The sequence below is a fragment of the Adiantum capillus-veneris genome, chromosome 16, assembly GCF_014529385.1.
Source record: "Adiantum capillus-veneris isolate H3 chromosome 16, ASM1452938v2, whole genome shotgun sequence".
Lineage (NCBI taxonomy): Eukaryota > Viridiplantae > Streptophyta > Polypodiopsida > Polypodiales > Pteridaceae > Adiantum > Adiantum capillus-veneris.
The window spans coordinates 148,147,221-148,173,236 of record NC_140946.1 but is presented as its reverse complement, the minus strand read 5'-3'; the positions used below and the strand labels follow the sequence as shown (position 1 = coordinate 148,173,236).

At 48.5% G+C, this 26,016-nt stretch overlaps 1 protein-coding gene across 2 annotated transcripts in view; it reads left to right on the top strand.

Moving 5' to 3' along the window:
• The window catches only part of LOC147440035 (tetraketide alpha-pyrone reductase 1-like), a 111,564-nt gene that overhangs the window by 35,944 nt on the left and 49,604 nt on the right, over window positions 1–26,016 (top strand). For both annotated transcript variants that reach the window (XM_086485730.1, XM_086485729.1), the window contains exon 3: window positions 6,403–6,516. In XM_086485730.1, the coding sequence (XP_086341856.1) occupies window positions 6,403–6,516 (114 nt within the window). The remainder of the gene's footprint in view (window positions 1–6,402; window positions 6,517–26,016) is intronic.

Below are 26,016 nucleotides of genomic sequence, written 5' to 3'. Positions count from 1 at the left end.
ATGCTTCTTCCATACATCCCTTTGGAGAGCTCCAAACCTTGGGGACAACTCTTCAGGTGCAGATCGGCCACGGCTTGCTAGTATAACAGGTTCTTTTCCCTTGCAGTTTTTTGCCCAACTTTCTGGCATGTTACAGATCAGTCCCTACGTTCTACACGGACTTATTCCCCGAGCCGGTTCCTTTACTCTTCCTTTGAGTATTGGTGTCATGTTGTGTATTGGATATTGTTTACACAATTCAATTGTGGGTATGTTCTTCTTAGCACAAGTACAAAGGACAATTTTTGATGAAGATTTTAAGAAAGCAAGTTACAAAAGTAGGAGTATATGTGCTCTTCCGCGTTTGTATGCAATTTGGCATATTGTATTGGATTGTAGCTATAGGTTTGATTTTGGCAGATGCAGAGAAGTGGCGGACAGTTGGTTTGATCTCAGGGAGTTTGCTTGAGTAGCTAGGTCCTTTCTAGACCCCGATGGCTTCTTTGGCAAACATGATCCTCAGGTGACGACCTTTAAGGTCTTCCTATTCTAAGCGGTCCGAGTTTCGAGTTCATGGGATTCAGGCTTTGCTTTTAAGTTACAGAAGAAGCAGTTTTACTCAAGGTTGTCTCAGAATTCTTTTTTGTGGTACTCATTTTCTTTTCCCAGGATTGAGCGGAAGGGGGACTACCTATCGTTAGGGGAGTTCTCAGCCTCAACTCTGGAGCTTTCAGTGTGACAGTGTTTTCTCTGTTCCGACGTGGGTTGAGTGAATTGTTACCTCAGAGCGTACTTTTGAGGATCCTTCTTTGTCAGAGGGGGCTTGCAAGTTATTATCTTCAATCGGACTTTCGGTGCTCCATTCAGCGGCCTACCATGCACGGTGTCTTCAAGTCCTTGGTCTCCTTGCCCATTTCTTGCGGCTTTGGATGGTGTGCTTCAGTACACAGTGCAATTAGTATCTTGGCGGATGTTCTTTTTTAGCCATTTCGGTGGTTGCGTCGTCTTCGGACTTGTGGTGTGATGGTTGCTCTTCGGAGTACATCCGAGCAGTAGTTATTCCTATGCCTCTTCTTGGAGACTGTACCATCCAGGACACACCTACTTCCCTTATCCTAGACTGGCATGTTGTTTTGTACAGGTGGATAGTGGTCCTTTCGGACTAGGAACCAATTATAGTTAGCATGCTCCAAAGAGGGGAGACAGTCTTCTTGGTTCTCCCAGATTTGGTTCTAGGTTCCACATGTATATTTTTTTTCAGATTCACCTCTCTATTAGTGATCGAGTTACACAGGCAGAGACTGTTGGAGAGTTATGACAGTTATCCCTGGTTCGGGTGTTCTCCCTTCTCAAAGGGGGATATGGAGCCACATTGGGAGTTAGTTTTTGGGTCTGCTTCCTTACAATTCTTGTGGTTCAATGTGCAGTGGAGAAGATTGACGGTCTATCTGGTGGCTTTCTATAGCACCTTGTTCTTCTCTTGCAGAGCTTGGGTGCAGGGTCTCTTGATCTTGCGGTTTCAATTGCAGTCTCAGTATTTATGTGTGTTCCTTTTTGTTGGATGTCTATTCCCGATTCACTTTGAGAGTGGGGTGATATTCTCTTGGGTGGTGTTCTAGATAGTTGAAGATCAACAGTAGTTTCACTCTCACTTCTGATGAAGTTTCTTCAGATACAATTTGCAGTTCATCATTGTATACGGTGGTTGGTGCAGTTCTTTGGTTCTTCGTCATCGGACATATAATTCCTTAGTAGCCTCGGTTGTCCCATTCCTTGGACTTCCCATCGTAGCTTGGAGATTCTAGCATGTGGTATATGATCAGAGGTGCAGATTACTGACTCTTTCCTCGAGGGTGGAGCACTTTAGAGTTGGGAGAAATGATCTGGATACGAGTAGTTTATACCTTTACCCTTATTGTTGATGCGTTCTCTTGGAGTGGTTAGCAACAATTCTTACTACAAATGCTAGTTGTGCGACTTGTGAGTCGGTTGGCTTGAGGAGATTTTTGTTAGAGCTGGATTTACTTTCAGTGGACATCACTTCACTTCTTGAATGTCTTTCGAGGGTAGCAGTTGGATCGTATTTACTGCAAGATACTTTTCTACTACAGAGTTTGTAGTAGATATCCTCGTCTACGAAACCCTCTCTTTATAGTTGGAGATTTCTCACTCCAGCTTCCTGGTCCGACTTCCTTTCTAGGAGTTGAGAGGGGGTGTTAGAGTTCAGGCATCTCTCTTGGTTCATCCAGGCAGTCCCAGTGTCTCCTAGGGACATGTGTTAGGGAGTGGGCTGTTTTGTGGCTGTGCCCAGCGAGTGTGAGGTAGGTTTCTCATGTCTCGTTGTGTCTAGCCATGTTTAGCATTGGGTTTTGGCTCAGTTCAATGGCCATTAGGCTCCTGCAGGCTGGGGATATTTTTCCCAACCTTGTCGATATTTTTCCCACTTTCTTGCTGGCCCCTGGTGCTCTCTTTTCCCTATTTTCCCTCTTTCTTTGTCGTGGGCGCTGGTGGACAGCTGGCCGACCTATATAGGTGTGGGTAGGGAAACAGGAGGTGGTGTGAGCACAGAGTCTTCTACAGCAGGGCGCCCCTCATTGGGTAGCCCTAGGAGGAGTATGGAGGCCCGGGGGGGGGGGCATGCCTAGCGTTTTTGTTGGCTGCTCCCATCCCTACCATTTTTCTCCACGGTGAGTAGGTCACCACCATCAAGTAGATGATGGGCAGCAGGGGCATTCCCCTAGCGTTTTTCCTTTGGGAGCATCTATACGGAGACGATGTGATCACCACGATGCAGAGCACCACAACGGAGGTGCGGCACCGAAGAGGAGGTTCCATGCTCTCTACACGAGACATGTTTCCCTCCTTTCTCCACATGGCCTGCCCTAGCCTCCTGAGGAAGCGAGGCTCTGACAAGATCTCCTCCTAACAAGATAATGATCTGGACCGTGTTAGTGGTATCATGTACAGAGCAGTTGGCAATGTCAGTAGCAGTCGCAATTGTGTGCACCTCGGGTCTATCCAGTTGGCATGTTAGTTCTATGCCGGACTACCCTTGGTCACTTGTGTGAGCAGCTTGTTATCAGCATGGAGAGCCTTCTCTCTCTCTCTCTCTCTCTCTCTCTCTCTCTCTCTCTCTTTCAGTTGTCCTATCTCTTTCTCCCTCAGTGATCTCTCTTCTCCACGAGTGTGCCTTGTTCATGTGTTTGGCATTGGAGGTGTTCTAGATTGGAGTGGCGGTGCCCACCGGATTACTAGTGAGTTCTTATCTTCATTGCATCTTCTGCTGCCACCTTTGACAGAGCCAGCGCCAGATCTAGCCCAACGTTTCTGCATGCTCTAAGCGGTTTCTCCTCCCAAACCGCGGATCAGCCCAACGTGTTCAATTTTCAGCCCTTTTCCTCACCGGAACCGGCCCAAATTTGCTAACGCTAGACTCTTTATTGCAGCCCGGTAATCTGGCAGCCCATTGACCCTCTTCTTGTCCATTCCCTCACTGCTTTGAGTGCTCCCATTGCTGTCAATCATCGGCATCATCATCATCTGCATTTTCAACCCTGCTTTACGTGAAATATTGGCTGCACTTTTGCAGCCAGATTTGTATTTTTGCAGCCAGCTTTCAGCCCTTGATTCCTCTCATATCGGGAGAGTAAATCAGCCCTAGATCTACGCCTTGGCGGCCATCAGCAACCCCTCATCGAGACGGATCCGAAGGTGCGTCAAATCAGCCCCAGATGTGCTTCATCTTGAAGAGTTACTGCAACGACATTCCCCATTTGAGTCAGTATAGTCTGCATTTGAGGTATTGCATGTAAGTACACTCCATTTACGCAATCAAAAGCAAATACCACATCAGCAACGGCGTCGGGGGGCCCTTGGTTGGGACCCGATCGGGTCTCTCTCTCTCTCTCTCTTTAGATTTGAGGATTATGGCATTATACAGGTCAGTAGTGGCACTCCAGAGGGGTTATCTACATTAGTTCACTCCACTATCGGGGTGAAGCAGGGCTGCCCGCTCTCTTCTACTCTATTTGGTATGTATGTGGATGAGATTTCTGACTATATTGAGAGAGAGGGTGATGGAGGTGCACAATTGGCAGGGACATGGAGTCCACTATTGTTATATGCTGATGATATTGTGTTGATCTTCGACTCTCCGGAGGGGATGCAACGTCACTTGGATGCTTTGCATAGGTTTGCTCACAATAGTGGTCTGTTGTCTATCTGTCAACCTTGGTTAAACCAAGGTTATGGTGTTTAACACCACCCCACAATGGACTAGGAGATCAGCACCCACATTCACATATGTCCATGAGACAGTGGAGTATACCGATGCTTACACCTACCTTGGGGTGGTCTTTAGTGGACTAGCATTTTCATTCAGGAGAGCAGCAAACACTAGACTGAGTAGAGTACATGCAGCATTGGGTGGATTGGAGAGGATGTGTTCACAGATTCAGTTTCAGGAGCCTCAGACGAAGATATTGCTTTTTGACACTTTGGTGGCTTCCACATTGCTCTATGGAGTTCAGATATGGGGGCCTTTATTGGGACCATCAGGGAGGTCGGGTAGCACTGATGGATGGGGAGACATGGAGAAGCCTCTAGTCTCTATGATCTCGTGGCTTATTAGAGCCAAGGCTTTTGTACCACATGGCATTATTCGAGCAGAGCTAGCTGCCTCCCCACTAGTGGTTGAGGCGCTTACCAGATCAATCTCCTTTATACACCGCTTGTGGGACCTCCCTAGAGACAGATATGCCCGCCTAGCACTTGAGTCCTCTCAACAGTTAGCTTTGCAGGGAGACACAACATGCTGGTATGGGGAGATGACATCATGGTTTCAGGTACATGGGTTTAGCATGGACATATTGCCCCCCTTCCACTATTCATTGGATGCACCCTTTGACTCTTACATAGTCTGAGATCACTAGGCTCATCCGCCAAGACCTGATTCAGCTAGATACTAGGAGGACTTGGATACAGCCGGCTCAGGAGTTGGACACGAAGATGGCTTTCTATAGAGAGAATCTTCTATAGTTTACTGAGGATGGTTTTGTGATGAGGCCCAGATACATGGACACCCACTTATCTCAATGGATACGATGTGCTATTGGCCAGACATGCACATCTTCACACCAGCTTCGGATCGAGACTGGTAGATACAGCGGAGTACCCCTGTAGAGGCCAGGACGTGTCCCCTTTGTCACATGGAGCTTGAGACAGAGTTGCACTACACATGCCACTGCCCAGTTTACTATGAGTTACGAGGCCGCTTTCAATGCCTCTTCAGAGAGGGCGTTGGACCACTTGGTAGAGTCGTGGAGATGAGGACTAGAGATGTCTGGGTTTTTTTTTGCTCAAGCTGCGCAGACACAGAGAGAGCCCGATGAGAGGAGAGGCTAGCCAGTCTCAGAGACAGATCACAGCCTTCTTTAGAGTGGACATTGGGCAGCCAGAGGTGCAGCTACCACAATAGAGCTCACATTCTCCTCACACCAGAGGCACGTTGATCGAGCGAGCGACCGAGCTAGAGAGATCTAGACGCCCACGACTACGGACGACTACTCGACGGAGGCTGCATCAGAGGATTCAGATCACTTTGGCCTGACATGCACGACGCCCGGTCAGACTATTGACCATAATGGAGATTGATGAGATCCGCCAGCGACCGATGATGGATCTCCTATGATTTAGCTCTTTTGTGGATTGTACATCCTACTCATCTTGTATCAGCCTTTGTATCAGCTCTCACCCATTATATTCCCACACGCACACCACATTGTGTTGTATTAGCCCCTAGTCACTACTTTCACCCCCCCTACTCGTATCCTACACAGTTCCAACTAGTTGCTTAGTTCACATCTAGCATTAAGATTTCAGTTTTTCACTTTACTTTTTTTTTTTTTTTTGTACCCAGACATTGTATTAGATCCACCAAGATTGTATCAGTTTGGTCTCATAGGTCAGTTTGGCCTTTTGAAGACGTTTAATATAACCTTTCATTTCTCTCTCTCTCTCTCTCTCTCTCTCTCTCTCTCTCTCTCTCTCTCTCTCTCTCTCTTCAGGTGTGTCAAAGTGCCCAATACAAAAATAATGTACTGAAGTAAAGACTGAACCACTTGGGGGGGTGGGGCGGGGGGGGAGGGGGGTGTGTATGTGGCTGGTATAAGGGCAGCCTGCTGAGCTTGAGGTGGCCGGTATAGGGGTGTCCTACTGGGCCTGGTCCTATCCTCTGTCATCATAGGAATTCTCTCATGGGTCTCTGCAACATGATATCAACCCCCTGCTCTATGAAGAACCTTGTATAGAGAGAGAGAGAGAGAGAGAGAGAGAGAGAGAGAGAGAGAGAGAGAGAGAGAGAGAGAGAGAGAGAGAGAGAGAGAGAGATTCTTATGGCTTCCTACCTTGCAACATTTTTTTCAGAGTGCAATGGTTGAGTTGGCAATGACGTGCACAATGAACCTTCTAAGAGCATGCCATGATTCGGGTTGTGTAAAGCGAGTGGTGCTTACTTCAACATTCTACGCTAGTATCCAGGTTCTCTTTTTGAAAATCTTTTCGGTCCTTTTATTCAATCAAAGCTTGAATGTAGCTAGTTACACATGAGAAGATGTGGAGTTCCAATGATTTTTTTTTTCTGCATTTTAATATGAAACTTTTATACCTATGAGTCTTCACCAACAAGTTGATGGAAGATGGATTTGAAATTTACCTCTTATCCTTTGATTTTAGCACACAATTTTTACTTAGAATCAAAATTTTACTTCCTTTTTTATAAACTTGTCGATAAATGGAGAACAAATGAAAATTTTTGTTTCGCATGTTAATTTGAAACTTTTTGTGCCTACAGTTTTCACCAAGAAGTTGATTGAAGGACATATATGAAATGCACCTCTTATGCTTCATTGCTTTGATTTAAAGACAATTTTTATTGAATTAAATTTTTTAATACACCGCTACTTTGTGTAACGCTAATGTAAAAGTACCCTTCGATAAGGAATTTAATTGTACTTGCTGTGTAACATAGCTTTCTACATTTGCACCAGTATTTGCACAATAAGACTATGCCTGAAGTTTGAGAAACTAGAAGCTTCTTTGAGATGCAAGTCAACTTCATTTTATGCATTTTTCAAAAAGTTGCTTGTCTCCTTGCATTAGCCTTGAGTCTCTCTCTTGCTCGCTCCTAATGTGAATGGCTCCATGTGCTACAATCCTAACAATGGGGATGAGAGCCATTTGACATTGGTCGCATCCCCTAGATTAGAATTTGGGTGGTTCCTAGTTTTAGGTCTATGAATCTCTTACATTATGTCCCTTTTTCATCTTTAGATAGTTTGAATCGTTCTTTGTGTTGATGTATGCTCATGTGTGTGTGCGTGTGTTGCGTGTTGTGTTTGGGAGCATATGTTAGTACCTAGTTCTACACCCACTATTGGGCATTGACGACGTTAGTGGGGATGTCGTGGTATTTAGTCAATACTATGCATGATGGAGCTGATGGTTATAATGTCTTGTGGGTGTCTATACCTTGCACTTTCCTTGAAGGGTGAATCTGGGCTTATCCTGGATTCATCTAGGTATATATATTGTATTGTATTAAAATTAAGTCCCTTTTTCATCTTTAGATAGTTTGAATCGTTCTTTGTGTTGATGTATGCTCATGTGTGTGCGCGTGTGTTGCGTGTTGTGTTTGGGAGCATATGTTAGTACCTAGTTCTACACCCACTATTGGGCATTGACGACGTTAGTGGGGATATCGTGGTATTTAGTCAATACTATGCATGATGGAGTTGATGGTTATAATGTCTTGTGGGTGACTACCATGGGTCTATACCTTGCACTTTCCTTGAAGGGTGATTCTGGGCTTATCCTGGATTCATCTAGGTATATATATATATTTATTGTATTGTATTAAAAAAACAGAAAAAATCAAATCTGCCAACTTCCGAGGAAAAAGGGCTGCTGACTTTGGTGCATCTGTAGAAGACTCGTGTGAGTTACACATTGCAATGGTCTAGGGAAAGCTTTCTCCTGCTTGGGTGACCTTGTTAGGTGCAACCATAGTGGCAATTGAGCGTAAGTCATTGGTTCTCCCAATTAGGCTCCTTGACAAGTTGACAGCGATGTCCAGCTCTCGGCTATGATGACCCTGTAGCTCAATCATGCTTAACCCTGCCCGCAAGGGGCTGCCTCTCCATAACCTCTCTAGTCATTTGCTGACGGCAATCCTGCACTAAGTCCATTCCTTCTCAAGCCTCTATCTTCTCTACTATCAACGTTTCTGATGAAGACTCTCCACAATCGACCCAGCAACCAGTTCAGCTAGCGTGTACTGAGGCTATAATTTGAGATCACCAGCTCGAGCCTCGGGTATCAACATTGTAGAGTCCTTTTGAGTCGATTGGTGATCCTACTCAGTTCGGGCAGCATCAACATCAATATTTCATCAAGGATCTGACTGATGCAACAATCAATCTGTAGTTAACAAAGGGTTCGATTTTGTTTCTTCAGAACACCTTATAACAAATTGTAGTTAAAGCAAGGTCACATACTCTCTTTCTTCGAGAAGAGTGGTTTAGAGACTTGATCAAATATTTTAAAGATCTTTGGCTTATCTTTTTCCTTCCATTGGACTTTCTCTGCTTTAAATTCTCAAGAACCAAGACCTCGCTCAACAGGATACATTGGCCATTGTGGAGTCATCCCTCAATTTGTTCAAGCTCATCCATACTTTGAAATTGGTAACTTCTTACAAATTTTTGTCATTTTCTCATGAGAGATTGCATTGTTGGAGACATGCATCAGAAACATGAAGATGGTGATCGTGAGTATTAGGATTTATTAGCGGTGTATGACGAAAAGGGAAGGTGATATCAAAATCAGCGCATCTGCTTTGAAGTCTTTGGGACTGTTTCCATTGTGGGTGTTCGCAGGCATTGTGCGCCTGGGCCGGTGTATGACGAAAAGGGAAGGTGATATCAAAATCAGCGCATCTGCTTTGAAGTCTTTGGGACTGTTTCTATTGTGGGTGTTCGCAGGCATTGTGCGCCTGGGCACATTTGCAGCCACATCTGTTGCAGAGACAAGGGTTCATCTAGAGCTTCCATCATCCCACAATCTAGTCGAAGCCCCCAAGAGGAGCCTCTCTACCTTTGAGGAGTTACTTGGTGATTTCTAGAGACATCATATAGAGAACTTGCCATGGTTTGTGGGCAATCCAAAGAACATCTCCATCTGCATTATCCCTTTGGCGTTGCTCTCGCCAATCTTGCCGCGTAGGGGCAGTATAGGCCTGTGGTTAACCTTCGTGGACTCTATCGTAGGCCTTCTCAAAGTCAAGGAGCACCACAAGATCCTCTTCTCCTTGAAGATGAGCGAGGGTAGTCACCTCCTAGAAAGTGAAGATGTTATCAAGGGTACTACGCTCTATGACAAATCCCGTCTGAGTCTCATTTATGCTGCTCTCAAGTAGTGACTGAATTCACAAACTCACAGCCTTTGCAAGAATTTTGTAGGCTGAGTTGAGAATGATGATGGTCTGCCAATGCAGATTCTCATCTAGGGAGCCCCCCTCCTTGGGGATGAGGTAGATCAAATCCTCGCTTATGCTATAAGGCATCTCCCTAGTGTGAAAAATGTGGTGGTATGCACTACATAGGTCCTGTCCAAGAACCTCCCAGTACTCCAAGAAAAATCCGGGAGTCAAACCATCCTCTCCTCGGCAACTACCATGAGGGAGTGCCCTGAGAGCCTCTTGAAGATCCTTTGGTAGGAGAGGGATCTCAAGAATTTGTCGCATCTCCTTAGTGACTAGACAAGGCATTTGTGTCCACACCTTCTCTTTGACTGTGGCTCGTCTGAAAGCAACTCACGATAAAAGTGAGTAGCTATTGCTTGTATTGCAACAAATCCATATGGCCTCCTCACTTGGCAAATACTAGTATGCGTATGTCAGGGACCCATCATCTCAAAAAACTCTCGAGTAACTTTGTCGCCCACCTCGGTCCACGGAGATGCCTGACGATGGTAGGCAAACACATGGCGCGACTTCTCAATGGTAATCAACTCCGATTGAGCTTATTGCATCTAGTCCTCCATCCAAGGACTACCTGGGTGTTGCTGCTGCATCGTCTGTAAGGAGGCAATGCTCCGACGGAGCCGCTTCTCCTCCTCTCGGGCCGTAGCCAATCGTGTTGTCGACTCTTGGAGAAAGAAGCGACTAAGCTCTCTGTGGTCATTGGTCACTCTAGCAGCAATGTCACAAATGCGGGCACCACGTGCCAATAGAAAAGAACAGACTGAACAGACTTTTAGCACTTCAATAACAACTGTTCAATAACAACTGAAGTGAGAGAGAGAGAGACAACACGCGACACGGAGTGGCGAAATTCCACCCCAGAGAGTATTGGCCCCAAACCTTGGCGCCCCTTTCGGTATTTCTTTATATTACTGCTGATTCGCAAAGTACAACAGCCGGGGAGCACCTCCTCTGCAATCTGCGCGCTGAAGAGTGCCAGAGAGGGCCCCCAAGGCTCATATTTAAAGGCCCAAAGCCTAAAAGCATCAAATATGAAAAGCTGACCCCAAAAATCACTTTCCTAAAATTTTGGGATTTCCCTAAAAATCCGCCGCGAATTCCGGGACGTTCGTACAGGTGCCACATCATCATATTTTGATGTGCAAAGTCTTTTGAGTGTGTTCTGCTTTATTTTTAATGCCTTTATGCCACTTGGGGCCCCATCGGACGGGGTCCCCATAAGTTGGTAGGACTTCTTTTGTTGCTTGTTCTTCTTAGGGTTTCTAGAATTAGGGTTTGCAGGTTTTAGGGTTAGGGTTTCCAGAATTAGGGTTTCAGCAATTAGGGTTACCACGTCCTCACTCTGTGACACTTCTTCTACTGCTTCTTAGGGTTTAGGCCCCTCGGCCGGCATCTGTAAGTTGGCTCCATTCTTTAGGCTTTGACACGTCAGCAGTTTGTTACATCTCCCCTTCTTGAAAGAGAGTAATCGTCCGCGATTACAGCATATCTGCAAAACAACTCAAGTTAGCTCAAAAATTTCCGAGGGACATTCCGAGGGACAATCAATTTGCTCTTTTTATTAAGGAGTTAGCTTCTCCTTTCTGCTCTTTTGATCAAGGAGTTAGCTGCTCCTATCGGCTGTTTTGATTAAGGAGTTAGCTTCTCCTTTCCGCTCTTTTGATCAAGGAGTTAGCTTCTCCTTCGGCTGTTTTGATCAAGGAGTTAGCTTCTCCTTTCGTCCAGATTGGAACTCTTGATATTCCGGCGTAGTAAAATTAGCCATCACACCCAGACCGTACTGATCTTCCACGGGTGTCTTGATGCACTAAAATTACATACCCAGGCAATCTCATCCAATTAGGAATATTCAGTAATTGACACATCACAATGCAACACAAATGCTCACATATGCATGTTACAAGACACAACAAACAGCGCCGCTGAGCACTCCTCCGAGACAAACGGTCTGCGGTATGAAGCTACTCAACGACTACCTCGTCACTCCCCCCGCAAATAACCTAAGAAGGTCCGGGCCATGAGCTCAGAGGATTGTACAACCAAACGCTCCCCAGACCGCAGTCTGCGTCGCTAGGAGGTTCAAGCATACAACGAAACGCTCCCCAGGCATCGGCCTGCGTCGTTCCGAGGTTCAAACAATATCAAGACAGTATTTCTCACTCCTCCACTCGGGAGTAAAAATCACCAATCAATGAAACCGGCATTGAAACCAAAGTCAAACATTTCAAATCGGCACCAAGACAGGTTTAAAGCAGATAGCATCCATTTCAAACAAAGTCCAAACAGGATCACCAAACAAGATCAAACAGAACTTAAACTTAGAAAGCAATCTCGACATCAATTGAGCTCGAAAAGTCGACTGACTTTCCATCTTGAAACCTGCACCAAAAATTAGGGTTAGGTTCCTTCCATGAGGTCGTAGCCGAGCACAACATGGTCCATCAGCTCTTGGACAGACAGTGTTTCTTTGGCGGCGATGGTAGTCCCAAGAGATAGCAATCACACTGAACCTCCAAGGTCATCTGCTCGTGAAGAGACATCTACTGAGAGATGTCGAGAAATTTCAATTTATAATCTGCTAGGGTTTCCATGGCAAGCATTTCAGGATACCCCACTCTGCCAGAAGTTGCACTCCGAAGGAAGATGTCAGAAACCATATAACTTCGGGCAAAAATTTTCTTGAAAGCTTGCCAAGTACTTGGAGTATGGTGCTTGGTAGCTATAGACATCAACATCTGCATGGCACTCCTTCTGAGAAAAACAGTGACTTGAAACAAATCTGGATCCTTCTCTTGCATGGCTTATGCCATGTAAGACGAGCGGTGAAGACGGGAGCGCGCCCGATGCGCGATGAAGTAAGGGTGGGAGTGGCTGATACCTCAAATATAATTCAATTCCAATAGCTCTGTCTGCTCTTTTGTAGGACCGGTATGCTTTCAGAAAAGCACATGCGTGATGCTCTGATACCACTGTCACAAATGCGGGCACCACGTGCCAATAGAAAAGAACAGACTGAACAGACTTTTAGCACTTCAATAACAACTGTTCAATAACAACTGAAGTGAGAGAGAGAGAGAGACGACACGCGACACGGAGTGGCGAAATTCCACCCCAGAGAGTATTGGCCCCAAACCTTGGCGCCCCTTTCGGTATTTCTTTATATTACTACTGATTCGCAAAGTACAACAGCCGGGGAGCACCTCCTCTGCAATCTGCGCGCTGAAGAGTGCCAGAGAGGGCCCCCAAGGCTCATATTTAAAGGCCCAAAGCCTAAAAGCATCAAATATGAAAAGTTGACCCCAAAAATCACTTTCCTAAAATTTTGGGATTTCCCTAAAAATCCGCCGCGAATTCCGGGACGTTCGTACAGGTGCCACATCATCATATTTTGATGTGCAAAGTCTTTTGAGTGTGTTCTGCTTTATTTTTAATGCCTTTATGCCACTTGGGGCCCCATCGGACGGGGTCCCCATAAGTTGGTAGGACTTCTTTTGTTGCTTGTTCTTCTTAGGGTTTCTAGAATTAGGGTTTGCAGGTTTTAGGGTTAGGGTTTCCAGAATTAGGGTTCAGCAGTTAGGGTTTCTGGCAGAAATTAGGGTTTGCAGGTTTTAGGGTTAGGGTTTCCAGAATTAGGGTTTCAGCAATTAGGGTTACCACGTCCTCACTCTGTGACACTTCTTCTACTGCTTCTTAGGGTTTAGGCCCCTCGGCCGGCATCTGTAAGTTGGCTCCATTCTTTAGGCTTTGACACGTCAGCAGTTTGTTACAAGCAACGTCCCCCTTGTGTATCGAGATGCTTTGTCCACTCAAAGCGCAACAACTTACTCTCTGAGCTCTGTATCTAGCAAAATAGTCTTTTGAATGTGTAGCTTAACACTACCACTCCTCTGCTTGTCGGGGACAGGGTAAGGATCTTTGGCGCGTGAGCAAAAAAAGTAGTCCCTACCAAATTGCTTACTGTACCACCCATGACACATATGTGGTGAGGATGCATTTCCTCAATCCGTTCTTGTTAGTCAAGTCCACCTCTTGGTTCACGTGGTTGAGGAGATCGTTATATGTGGAGTAATGCATGCACGATGGATGTTCTTTGCAGATAGGTTTTTAAAGACTCAAAAGATTTTTTGCGACTACGAGCCCAGCCAGAGGCATGTATGGCTGAAGGATGGATCATGCAAGATGCATTTGTCGAAGTATTTGGCACAAACTGATCCCTCTATGCCTCATATGTGGTCACATGAGGAGGATGCAAGGATGACTTCACACTTGCCAAGTGGAAAGGGAAAATTATTTAAGTTAGAATATTGAATCGCTTCAGACATCTTCACGATCGTGCGCTCGCTGCTTGCTGCCGCTCGCCCCCCCTCCCTCGCCAGCACCTGTCGCCTCTCGCCATCGCTAGCCCCCCCTCCCCCCCGCCCTTGCGTTGCCAGCAATCATTGTTGGCGCACGCGCTGCCCCCCGCCTTCCCCTTCCCTTGCGCTACCCCTCCCTATCTGCCATTGAGCCCGCTGCCCATTGCCACTCGCTGCCCGCCACTCGTTGCCGCTACCAGCCGCTGCCCTCGCCCATTGTCGTTTCCAGCCCGCCCCTCCCCTGCCGCCCGCTCTCTTTGTTCTCTGCCATTCTCGTGCCGAAGGTTTCTTTCGATTGGCTCCGGCAGTGCTGGGTTCTGGATAGTGCTCGTCGGGGCTTTTTTGCAGAGAAATTATTCTATCTGTTTCTTCTCTGACACAGCAATAGACACAGATGGAGACTCAAGCTCTGCCACAGAGGGACTCTGATGAAGTCCCCTCGCCCGACCCCGCTGAGCCCACCATTCGACTTGCTCTCACTCCGACAGAGGAAGCGAGCCTAGCGGCAGAGGTGGATCGTCTATAGGCGACTTCCATCATCTGCAAGATTCTTGGCACCAGACCAAACAGAGGAGAGCTGCGTGACCTTCTCCAGGCCCGCCTTCTTGCAGAGGTGGGCAAGATCTTGGACGTTCAGTTCCTCGGACGAGGCTACTATCAGATGGAGTTTGAGACCTCCGAGATGGCATCCAAGGTTATCGCCATGAGCCCCTTGACCATCCGAGCAGTTCGAGCCCACTTTCGACAGTGGAGACATCGTTTTGACCCTGCTTCAGATGTTTTGGTAGAGGAGGCAGACCTTCCCATATCTGTTTGCTTTCCTGGTTTGCGGAGAGAGTACCTACCACTTTTGTCCAGGATAGGCTCAGCGATTGGGACTGTCCTGGAGACACCTCGCACGACAGCCTCAGTAGCTGCCAAGGCGGCTTGCATTCCCTCAGTTCGCGTTCTGGTTAGGGACACCGATCCTCTCCCAAAGGTCATCCTACTTCCTCGGGTGAGTGGGGGTTGGTTTAAACAGAACGTGGAGTATTCGGGCCTCCCGAATCAGTGCTTCATTTGTCGATAGATGTGCCATCTTGCGAAGGCTTGTCCCACAGAGGAGACCCCGACCTACACCACAGGCCCAGCCCCATCCTTCAAGGGGTGGCCAGCAGCAGTAAGCAGAGACACAGAGCACAGAGGTAGAGCCATCCTCCGAGCCTGGAGCTCCAACGGAGGAGGGATGGCAGCAGGTTTGTGGTCGACGATGGCAGGGGCCACAACGACAGCCTGGCAATCAGAGTGGTCCTCAAGCGCCTGCCCAACAGCAGTAGGTTCCCATGGGGAACCGATTCGGTCCTCTTCAGTAGGACGAGATCCTTGCTCCAGCCTTCAGCTTCGCTTCACCCTCGACAGCCCCCCTCCCCTCGAGTTCCCTCCCTCCTCTTCAGCCCCCCACCGCCTCTTGCTGCCTCCGTCTCTCCTCCTCGCCCCCTACCTTTGCCGATCCCCCTCGCCCCTCTTCTCCCCCCCCCCCCCCCCCCCCCCCCCTTCCCTCTGCTCCTACACCCCCCCCCTCCCGCTCGAGTCCCACAATTGACCCAGGGGGCAGGGCCATCCTCGGCTGCTAGGAGATCTCTTGGCAGCGCCTTTCCCAAGAGTCGCTTGGCGAGAGAGGGACAGCCTTTCTTGCGACACCCTCTTCTGGTCCAAACGTCTCCCTTTGCAGCAGTCCCTCGTGGTCTGACGAGCTTCGACATTCGGCACCAATGGGACTTCTTTGCCTACGACTTTACACGCTTTCTCGGCGACTCCTCACCAGACCTTGAGGCAGCCTGCTTCAGAGTTCATGTTCTGTTCCTTGCAGCTAGGGGGATAGAGGCCTTGGACTCTGCGGTTGGCTTCTCTTTTCCCCTTTGCGGCAGGGACCAGATTGAGTGGACTTGTGACTTAGTGTTGGACTGCTGGCTACAGTCACAGGCCCTAGAGTTCTCTCATCACATGGGAGACCTAGGAGTTACAAACATGCTTTAGACTCTTTGGCCATTGGTCAAGTTTGCTGTGACACCTCCTGATGCAGCAGGATGTAGACACATTGTGATTCACTTCTTTGCTGATACGCAGTGCCCGCCATGCTATGTACACATTCATGAGGACTCCTGGATAGAGGAGGCTGGCTTACGTACGGCTCGGTCTAGTTGGGCTTGGGCCAGGCACTCTTTGTAGTCACGCCTATCTAGAGGACACTCGGATGCGGATTACTGCCCATCTAAGCCAGCCTCGAAGATAGCACGTTTAGCTGCTGCGGCAGCATCTGTTCTCTCTCGCTCCCCATGAGGATTGTCTCATGGAACGTGCAGGGATTAGGTGGGTCCCAGTTTCAGCGTCAAAGAGGCCGACTGCGTCAGGAGCTTTAGTGATGCCTTGTGGGAGGAGAGTTTGACCTTCTTATGCTGCAGGAGCATCATCTGTGTGAGAGCCGCATTAGACGTTGTGGTCAGCTTTTGCGTGGACTATATGATACTTTTGGGTCAACTGCTTTTGGACCAGGAGGCATCCAGGGTGGGGTATGTATGACTATTGAGGATTCTTTGCAGCAGGCCATTGTGGGCAGAGGGATTATTGTGCCAGGCAGGGCTCAGTGGATCACTATGCAGGTTCAGGGTTGTCTTGTGGGCTTCCTGAACATTGCCCAATGTGGCGAGTACCCGAGCAGAGTTTTGGTCACAGATTGTTGAGTCTCGCCGCAGGCAGAGCAGTGGTGCATAGGGGGTGAGTTTAACATGTTGGAGGACCCATCTGACACAATTGGTGGTAGCTATGCTACTGTTTATGGAGTTGAGCTGGCAGCTTGGGAGAGGTTTTGTATGACTGAGGGTTTCGGATGTGTGGCAGCATTCTAGCTTTGTGAGGCCCCTAGATAGCCTGGCCTTCTCTCGTTCAGACCGTAGAGTGGGAGGAGTGAATCTATCGCGGATAGATCGCTTCTACACTAGTGACCACTTTTGTGACTTGGGTGAGACAATTGGCATTCTGGCAGGGACTTCCTTCTCGGACCATGCACCAGTGATCCTCACAATGGCAGATAGGCAGAGGAGGGCGAGCATCGCATCCCTGAGAGGGTCTTGCTGGACTCTTCACTTAGAGAGCGAGTGGAGGCTCTTTGGACAGAAAGCTTAGACATGCAGGATTCTCCTGCTAACAGAGTGGCCTTAGGACTAGCTCAACTTAGTCGATTCTTTCTTCAAGAGTCTTTGGCTCGCCTGGCTACAGCGAGAGAGGAGCAGCAGCGTCTCCGACGGGGCGTTGCTTCCTTGTAGAGGATGAAGGAGCAACATCCAGACAGTCCTTGGTTGGAGAAGCAGTTACAGCAGGCTCGCCAGGAGCTTGTTAGCACAGAGGAGCGGCGCCTTGAGTTTGCTTTCCATTGACAGGCATCTCAGTGGACACAAGTGGGTGACAAAGTGATTGGTGCTTTCTTTGAGGCAGTGGGACCTCGGCATACACATGCCAAGGTCAGTCAGTTGAGGAGGCCCGACTTGTTAGTTGCTTCTGAGCCAGAGGACATGCATGCAATTGCTACTGACTTTTTACCGTGAGTTACTGTCTGCAGAGCCTCAATCAGAGCGTCAAGATGCATGCAGAGAGTAGGTGTGGGCACAGATGCCTTGTCTTGTGACTGAGGAGATGCGTCAAAGGCTTGAGCTGCCACTTCAGCTTGAGGAGTTGCTCACGGCTCTTAGTGCACTCCCCTGTGGTAGCTGTCCAGGTGAGGATGGCTTGACTCCCAATTTTTTCTTGGAGTACTGGGACTTGCTTGGCCCAGATCTCTGTAGTGCTTATCAATACATCTTGCACACAGGAGAGATGCCTCACAGCATGAGTGAGTGCCTGATCTACCTCATTCCCAAGGAGGGTGGCTCCTTGGATGAGATTCGACAGTGGCGCCCCATCACCATCCTCAACTCAGGCTACAAAATTCTTGCCAAGGCTCTGAGTTTGAGGATTCAGCCACTTCTAGAGAGCCTTATACATGGGACTCAGACAGGTTTTGTCAAGGAGCGTAGTATCCTTGACAACATCTTTACTTTTTGGGAGGCTTCTACCCTAGCGCGGCTCCATGGTGAGGATCTGGTGATTCTTCTCCTCGATTTTGAGAAGGCCTACGACAGAGTTGACTGGGACTTTCTGGAGGGCACTGTACGCCAGTGTGACATGAAACGTTTCAGGGTTTTGTACGTTTCGAGGTTTCTGAAACGTTTTGTTTCGGAGCTCAAAGAAAGCGAAACACTAGTTTCGTTTTATATGTATATTTGTATAATTATACATGGAATATATAGTCACGAGTGAACAAGGTAAGTCGGTAGCTAGCTGCAACAACGTACAGGTAAAGATGAGGGGGCCAGGCTGACGAGAGAGAGAGAGAGAGAGAGAGAGAGAGAGAGAGAGAGAGAGAGAGAGAGAGAGAGAGAGAGAGATTTCTTTTTTCATGTGGATGATTGCACATGCGGGACTTCCAGTTGGGACTTGGCTAGCTACTATGGGTCATGATCCGTTATGTAGTCGCTGTCCTTTGCGACTACTTGAGTCACCTGCACACTGTCTTTGGTCATGCTCAGCTTCCCATGTAGTGTGGCTTGCAGTTTGCTTTCTACTTAGCAGAGCAGGTGTTCATTATGGATTTCTTACTTGGGGATCTGTCTCATGGTTGATGCCGATGCCCGACCCCCATCTTTTATACGAGGGCTCAGACACAGATCCAGCCTTTATGCTCACATCGGCTGGTTATCGGCGAGGTACTTTGGCTATGCTACCACAGATTGCTTGGCAGGGGGATTCTCAGACACGTGATGAAGTTTTTTCATTCATCACTAGTATTACACTATGGAATGTTTGGAGAGCTCATTGTCTCCACATTCTAAGTGCGGCTCCACAGCTCCTTCAGGATACCCTCACTGCCATTTGGCTGGACATCATTCATACCCTGATTTGGCAGTGGGATTCTTCCTTAGATACATCTCGAGTAGCCGAGGCTCTCCAATTTGCCTTCCTTCGGCGTTGGGCTCGATCCCCACTCTTCTTCACACTTACAGGTGGCCAGATTACGTGGCATTATGCCCCTCCTCGGTGGTTTCTCCTCCACTCATCACACCGACCACCATGAGATTGTTCTAGTCGAGTTGTCACTATAGTGGCTCTCCTCCTTACATTCAGCTTGTACACCCCACGTGATAGGCTATTTTGGCATCCGCTGGGGATTATATTGTACTCAGTAATATACAGCCCTGACTTTCTCCAAAAGAGAGAGAGAGAGAGAGAGAGAGAGAGAGAGAGAGAGAGAGAGAGAGAGAGAGAGAGAGAGAGAGAGAGATTATTCAATGTATGTGAGGGTCAAAAAATCTATTGATTTTTTGAGGCGGTCTTTGTGCATGGCTTAAAAAATCCCCAAACGGGTGGTTCGAGTTTAACCTTCAAAAGGGGGGCAAAAAAAATCGACTCGTTTCGTCGCCGAAACGTTTCAGTCGTTTCGAGGTTTTAGAGGGCTGAAACGGGTTTTTATGTCACTATGCTGTACGCAGGATGGGCTTCTCAGATGCTTGGATCAGAGGGGTGTCAGCTTTGTACAGACGGGCACACAATCAGGTACTTTTGTCAGGAGGTAGAGGTGATCGTTTCATGCTCACACGTTCGGTCAGATAGGGCTGCCCTCTTGCCCCCTTTCTCTTTCTGTTCTATGCTGAGGCGGTAAGCAGGTTTTTGGTGTCGGAGCAGGTTGGTTTACGGGGCTTAGCACTTCCTATTCGGGGAGATGAGCTACTGGACGCTGAGTTTGCAGACAACTCAACCTTGTACTTGGATGGCCAGGAGGCCAACCTTCACAGGTGTGAGCAGGCTCTAGAGACCTTCTGTTGTGCATCTGGCGCACGGATCAACTGGAGAAATACAGTGGCTTTCTCGGTTGGTAGTGCTGTTATGCCCGATTGGATGCCAGGTAAGGGTTTCAGGTGGATTTCCCCAGGGACTGCAGTTCGGTACTTGGGCTTTCAGGTTGGTTTGGACTTGTTTCCCGAGCAGCTGATCGCTCCCCTCCTCTTGTCTATTAGGAGGAAGTTGATACATTGGAGCTCCGCACGACTTTCTCTGGCAGGCAGAGTTGTAGTGGCCAACCAGGTGTTGTTGGCTACTATGTGGACATCACTTCTTGCTGGATCTTCTCGAGTTCTTGTATCAGCTAGGTAGAGAGGCTGATCAGGAACTTCCTTTGGTCAGGGTGTGACACTCAGATAGCCCGAGCCAAAGTGGCTTGGCAGGTCATCACTCTTTCTTGTTCTCAGGGAGGGTGTGACCTAGCACAGCAGAGCAGAGCCCTTCTTGGGAAGTTCATCGTCAGAGGACTTCTTCCAGGTGAGGAGCCCTGGAAGGAGTTCTTGCTACAACGGCCTCGTGCTAGGGTGCCTCATGCTGGAGGCCCCTGGCGACCTTCGGCCTGATGGATTTTCACAGAGATGCGCAGAGTTGGCTTGAGCAGGAGACTGGAGGACCGCTTCGTTGTGAATTTGCTCCGATCTTGAGAGCATCTGCGGCGAGGCCTGGAGCAGCATCAGCCTACTTGCACGGAGGAACGCCTGAGACAGCCCCTTGTTTGGAACCCATGGTTAGCACTCAGAGAGCCACTTGGTTGGTAGTCGGCCTCATGTTTCCTGGGGTCCCATGGCAGCGGGTCCAACACGCTCTTTAGGTGACTGGTGACAGTTTTCAGACTTGTCAGAGGAGCTGTAGGGCTTTCAGCCTACAGGGCATGAGAGGGGTGCAGAGTATGTGCCAGGATATCTCAGAGGCAGTATCAGCTAAGTGGCTCACACCTCTCGAGCCAGCAACACCCAGATGGATGGGAGCCTTTAGTGACTGGAGGTTCTCATCTCAGTTCGGGCTTGCTCAGAGACTGTACCCTCCCTGTTTTTCGAGTTACAGGGTGAGGGACGCTTACACCGAGTTGCAGTAGAGGCCCCGCAGGTGGCAGAGTGCTGTTTTTAGAGGATCCGAGTGGTGGGCATCTGTGGGAGGACTCGTGTCATCGATCTTGACCCAGCAGCTCTTGAGAGTGGACACTGGAGACTGTGGGCTTGGGAGAGCTGTCCACTGGCACGAGTATAGTGGGATCTTGGAGAGTGGCTTTGGAGAGACCCTTTCTCTTCTTCAGACCACTCAGGTGTCCCTTTCTTTCAGTACACTGTTCGACTGGGATGTCACATACTGGCATCACAGAGAGGCTCGCCCTCGACCTCATTGGCAAGAGGAGGGTCTCACAGCTGAGTTCTTGGCAGCTTTTTGGGAGAGGTTGTGGGACTCCAAACAGCCGAGGTGAGTCACTTTGTTCCAGTGGCTGGTCGCACACAGAGCTACAGCAGTTGGGAGCTGGCTTGTACATAGTGGTCTCTCGGCCGCATGTGCAGCTTGTGACCATATTGTGGAAAGTCAGCGTCACTATCTATGGGACTGTCCTGTGGCACAGCAGGTGTGGCTTCGTGTTCTTCGGCTGATGCCTGCTCTTTCCAACGGCTCGGCAGTACACTTGAGGGGCAGCTGCTTGGTCCACTCTCACGGGCCCGGCACTTCAGTTTGAGCTATCTTCCGCCAGCAGGATGATAGTGATGTAGGGGGGGTGACCTACACTCCAGCCTACCACAGAGCTTACTCCACAGGAGTGGTGCAGTGAGAGAGAGGAGTGCTGGGAGCACATCAGTGGCCTGACACTCTGGTTCATCTGGCGGGCCCGCTGCTTCCGCACGTCTGAGGCTTGCCCTGTACCACGAGCAGAGACTGTTTGTGATCTTTGGCTAGAGCTGATCCATACTCTCAGAGATAGCTCGAGAGACTCCAGGGCACTCCGACTGCATGCGGGAGCGCAGAGAGGCTTTCCTTCGACTTTGGCGTCCAGGGACTTTTTTCACCATGGTCCAGGGTGTACTCAGATGGCACTACCGGCCACCTGTCTGGCTTTTCCCTCCTGCCATTCCTTGAATTAGCCTCATTGTACATATGTTGTTTTTTCATTTGGGAGAGTCTCCCCATCATGATTGTTGTAGCCCTCTCTTGAAGAGGTGGTTGTAGCCCTATGGGCAGTTTCATTAACTAATAGAAGGATCTTTTTCTCGATAAAAAAGTAAATTATTTAAGTTGGATATGGATCTACACCGAGTGGTCAACAACTTTTGCATCCTCAATGCAAAGGTTATGACCAAGTGGGTGGACTTGTGGACAATGGAAAAGGCAAGGCGTTTGAAAGAGAGGGAAGCATATAAGCAAGCTCATGGAGGCAGGAGGGCACCCCCGGTTCCTCGACACCTTGCATGTTCCTTGAATCATTACTGCCGAGTGGATCCATGAGAGAATGACCAAAGCAAAGGCACGCGGAGAGAACATCACCAACAAAGAATGGGAGTATGCACGAGGTGCTAGCATAGAATTGATCTATCCTGGGTAAATTTATGCCTACTACTCTAAGGGTAGACCGAGAGAAGGAGAGGTTGTCTGAGGGCTGTGCAAAGCCAGCATGCTGCCATACATCCAAGATCCTCAGAACCATACATAGGCGTTCCCAAGAAGCCAACTCAGCCCCATGTACAGTAGCATGGCCGCCCCCAGTCGTGTCCGAAGGGTCCTCAAGCCTATTGAAATCCCCCCCAATGCACCACTGCTGTGCATCAGGTAAAGACTCCACGAGATGTGATCGAAACTCAGGCCGTGCACTCGCATGGTTGGACGCGTAGATGCTCAAAAAACCCACAAGGCAACCATGGACTTGTATAGTGACCCATTGGGCTTTGCCTAGCACATTGATGCCTCTGCCCACAATGGCCTACTGCCATGAATCCGCAATAGTTATACATACACCTCCCTGAATGCCACCAGGCCCAAAAGCTGTTGATCAAAAAGTCTCATAGTGACCACACAAAATGTGTCCACATCACATGACACAACTCTCACACAGATGGTGCTTCTAGAGTATAAGCATACCTATCGCTCCACCCACAAGGCATCTCTGAAGCTCCTGTCTAAGTCGACTCGTCTGATGTAGAAACTGGGGTCCACCTAGCCCCTGCACATCCCATGAGACAATCCTCATGAGGTCAGTGAGAGAAAACCGATGCTGCCAGAGCAACCAATCTCGCAATCTTCGAGGCATGCTTGGATGGGGAGTAATCCGCATTTGAGGGACCTCGAGATAGTCGTGTCAGGGAACGTGCAGTCCGTAGAGCTACATCCTCTGTCCAATAGTCCTCATGAACATATACATAACATGGTGCACTCTGAGTGTCTGCAAAGAAGTGTACCACGACGTGTCTACATCCTGTTGCATTAGGTGGTGTCACAGAAAACTTGGCCAACGACCACAGAGTCTGTCTCCTCCAAGCCTCCCGTGTCGTGAGAGAACTCGAGTGTGAACATGGAGCCAGTCCATGTGGAGGAGGTGAAGGTGGAGGCAAAGAAGTGGGGGAAGGGGGAGGGGGGCGGTGGGGCGGGGGTGAAGCAGAGGTGGAAGGGGCATCTGTCGGCCCCGTCCTACTGTAGAGGGTCAAAATGGTGCCATGTGGGAACCCATTGTTGATGGTGTGGTGCAGGCCTACCACCAGGGGGGCCAGGGCCGCGCACCTATCCCTGACAACGACGACCACGAACTTGCTGCCAGCCCTCATTTGCGTGGGCACCCTGTCTCAGAAGAGGTGCCCGGCTGTGCACCTGTGTCTTTGCCTGCTGAGCGTGGCTAGCCTTGGTAGGTTGGGTTTGTGTTGAGGGTCGGGTCGTGCTCCGTGGATAAGCCTTCGCGAGATGGCCCATCTGTCTGCAAATGAAACACTGATTTGAACACTCCACCTTTTGGCGGCGCCATCCACCACTCACCCGAGGTAGTAGAACTACTTATGAGAGGGTGTGGTGTCTCTAACCAAGACACGTACCGTAGGTATGCCTACCTCCCGGGAACAACTGAAGTTGCCGTATGCAGTGTCTCCAAAACGGTCCCAATCTTAGAGCCTATCTTGGAAAGTATCAGGAGATACTCTCCTTTCAGGCTTGGGAAGTAGATCAATACGAGCAGGTGTGCTTCCTCGACAAGAACATCGGTAGATCAAAACCATGGCACCACTGTTGACGGTGAACCCTGACTACTCTGATGGCCAAGGGGCTCATCGCAATGACCTTGGACGCCATCTCGGGAGTCTCAATGTAACAAAGTTGGACACTCCAAGTCGAGGATTCTACCACAACACATATGAGAAAATTGAAAGAATTGAACAAAACTGAGAGAGAGACGACACACCACGACGAAGTTCCGCGCCCAGAGAGATTGGCCCCAAAGACTTGTGTCCCTTCTGGTATTTCTTTATTATTAATGCTTCACAAAGTACAATGTCTGAGGGTCCTTGTCTCAGCAATGCTCCCAAGCTTATTTGCTTGGGATTGAGGCCCTCACACTTTATTTATAGGCTTTAGGCCTTCCAAAAGCAGTGTACATGGAAAGCTTCAGGTCTAAAAGCATATGGGGCCCAAAAAGCTAGCGCCAGGCTGCCAGCGCGATCTACGAAAAATCCGAACAGTTGCCACGTCAGCAACGTAAATCGCGGGGGATCAGTTCGATAGCCATGCCAACACCGGAATTTGCGGGAATTTATATGGCAACCACGTCATCTGCCTTTTTAGGCCTCTTTTAGCCTTTGTCCGTTTGGCTCCATCGGACAAGTTCTTGTAAGGTGGTACAACTTATAAACTTGGGTGTCTTTTCATTTTTGGCCTCTCGGCTTGGTTCTGCAAGTTGTCACAAACTCTTCTACATCTTTCAGTGGGGCTCTGACCTCTTTTTGTCCGGAGTTTGTCCTTTAGGTCATGCCATGGCATCACTTTGTGACATACCCCCCTCTTGAAAGAAATGTAATCGCCCTCGATTACGCCTACAAAACCAACATAAGCCAACAGTCACTGAACATGCACATAACATTCACATCACTATCCCCGTCGAGATCTTTGATGAGAATCATGATCATCGTAACGTATTTAGCAATCACATCTAGATGTCACCGATCTCTAGCAGAAGTCTGGATTGACTAAATCTTGTTACCATCATATCCACATCACCTCTCAAATGAATCAAGATTGAAATGCTGAAGTCATTTCGTCTTTCAATCATGCACTCTAACATCACACACATGAAAGAACACATATATCAAAATCATTCAAGGAATTCCCATTTCATATACTTCTTTCTTAAAGTCATATAGCAGAATACTGTCAGCCCATCAGTACCCCTGAAATCTAAAAGAATTCAGTGGGTTTATTCCATCTAGGTAATTTGTGACAAAGGAGTGGAGTAACTCCCCTCTTGTGCAATCCGCACCGCACCAGATTCAACTCGTTGATCATCGGTAACTCTTGGAATAGTCGAAGCTACACCAAAAGCCTCAAGGTAAAGCTCTGAAATCCGAGGAGTATCTGCTAGGTCCTCCTCCTCCATCCATTTCGCATCCAATGCCGGATAGTTCTTAAACTTGACTATATACCAGCGTATCACTTTACCTTTCACTTTCCTTTCCTTGTGGGCCAGTATCTGTTCTGGAACGAGAATCTCCTCGGTCTCTTCCACTTCATGTTGCTCCTTAGGCTCCATGTCCACTGACACCTCACCTTTGAAAGGTTTCAATAGACTCACATGACATGCATTGTGAATCTTCGTAACTTCAGGCTGAAGGATACATCGTTTATCTTCTCTTGAATCTGGAAAGGGCCATAGTGTCTCATACTCAACTTTGGAAAAAGTCGCTCCTTACCCTTTCGTTTCCGTAGGCGTGCCTTCTTAAACCGTTGAAGCACCCAATCATCTGCAAGTCACGTCGATGCTTGTCCGCTGCCTTCTTATGCCTTGCTTGAGACTTCTCAAGAGCCTCGTGCACCTTTGCAAAAGCAGTCTCCAGATCTTGAACATACCGATCTGCTTCAAAAATCTTATCCTTGGTGCTTAGAATAGGTGGAACCTTCTTAGCACCCTCAATGATCTCAAATGGCGCCTTCCCTGTAGACGTATGTACTGTGTTGTTGTAGGCAAACTCCACCAAGGGCAAAAACTTCTCCCACTGAGCTTTCTGATTAGAGATGTAAGACTTCAACAAG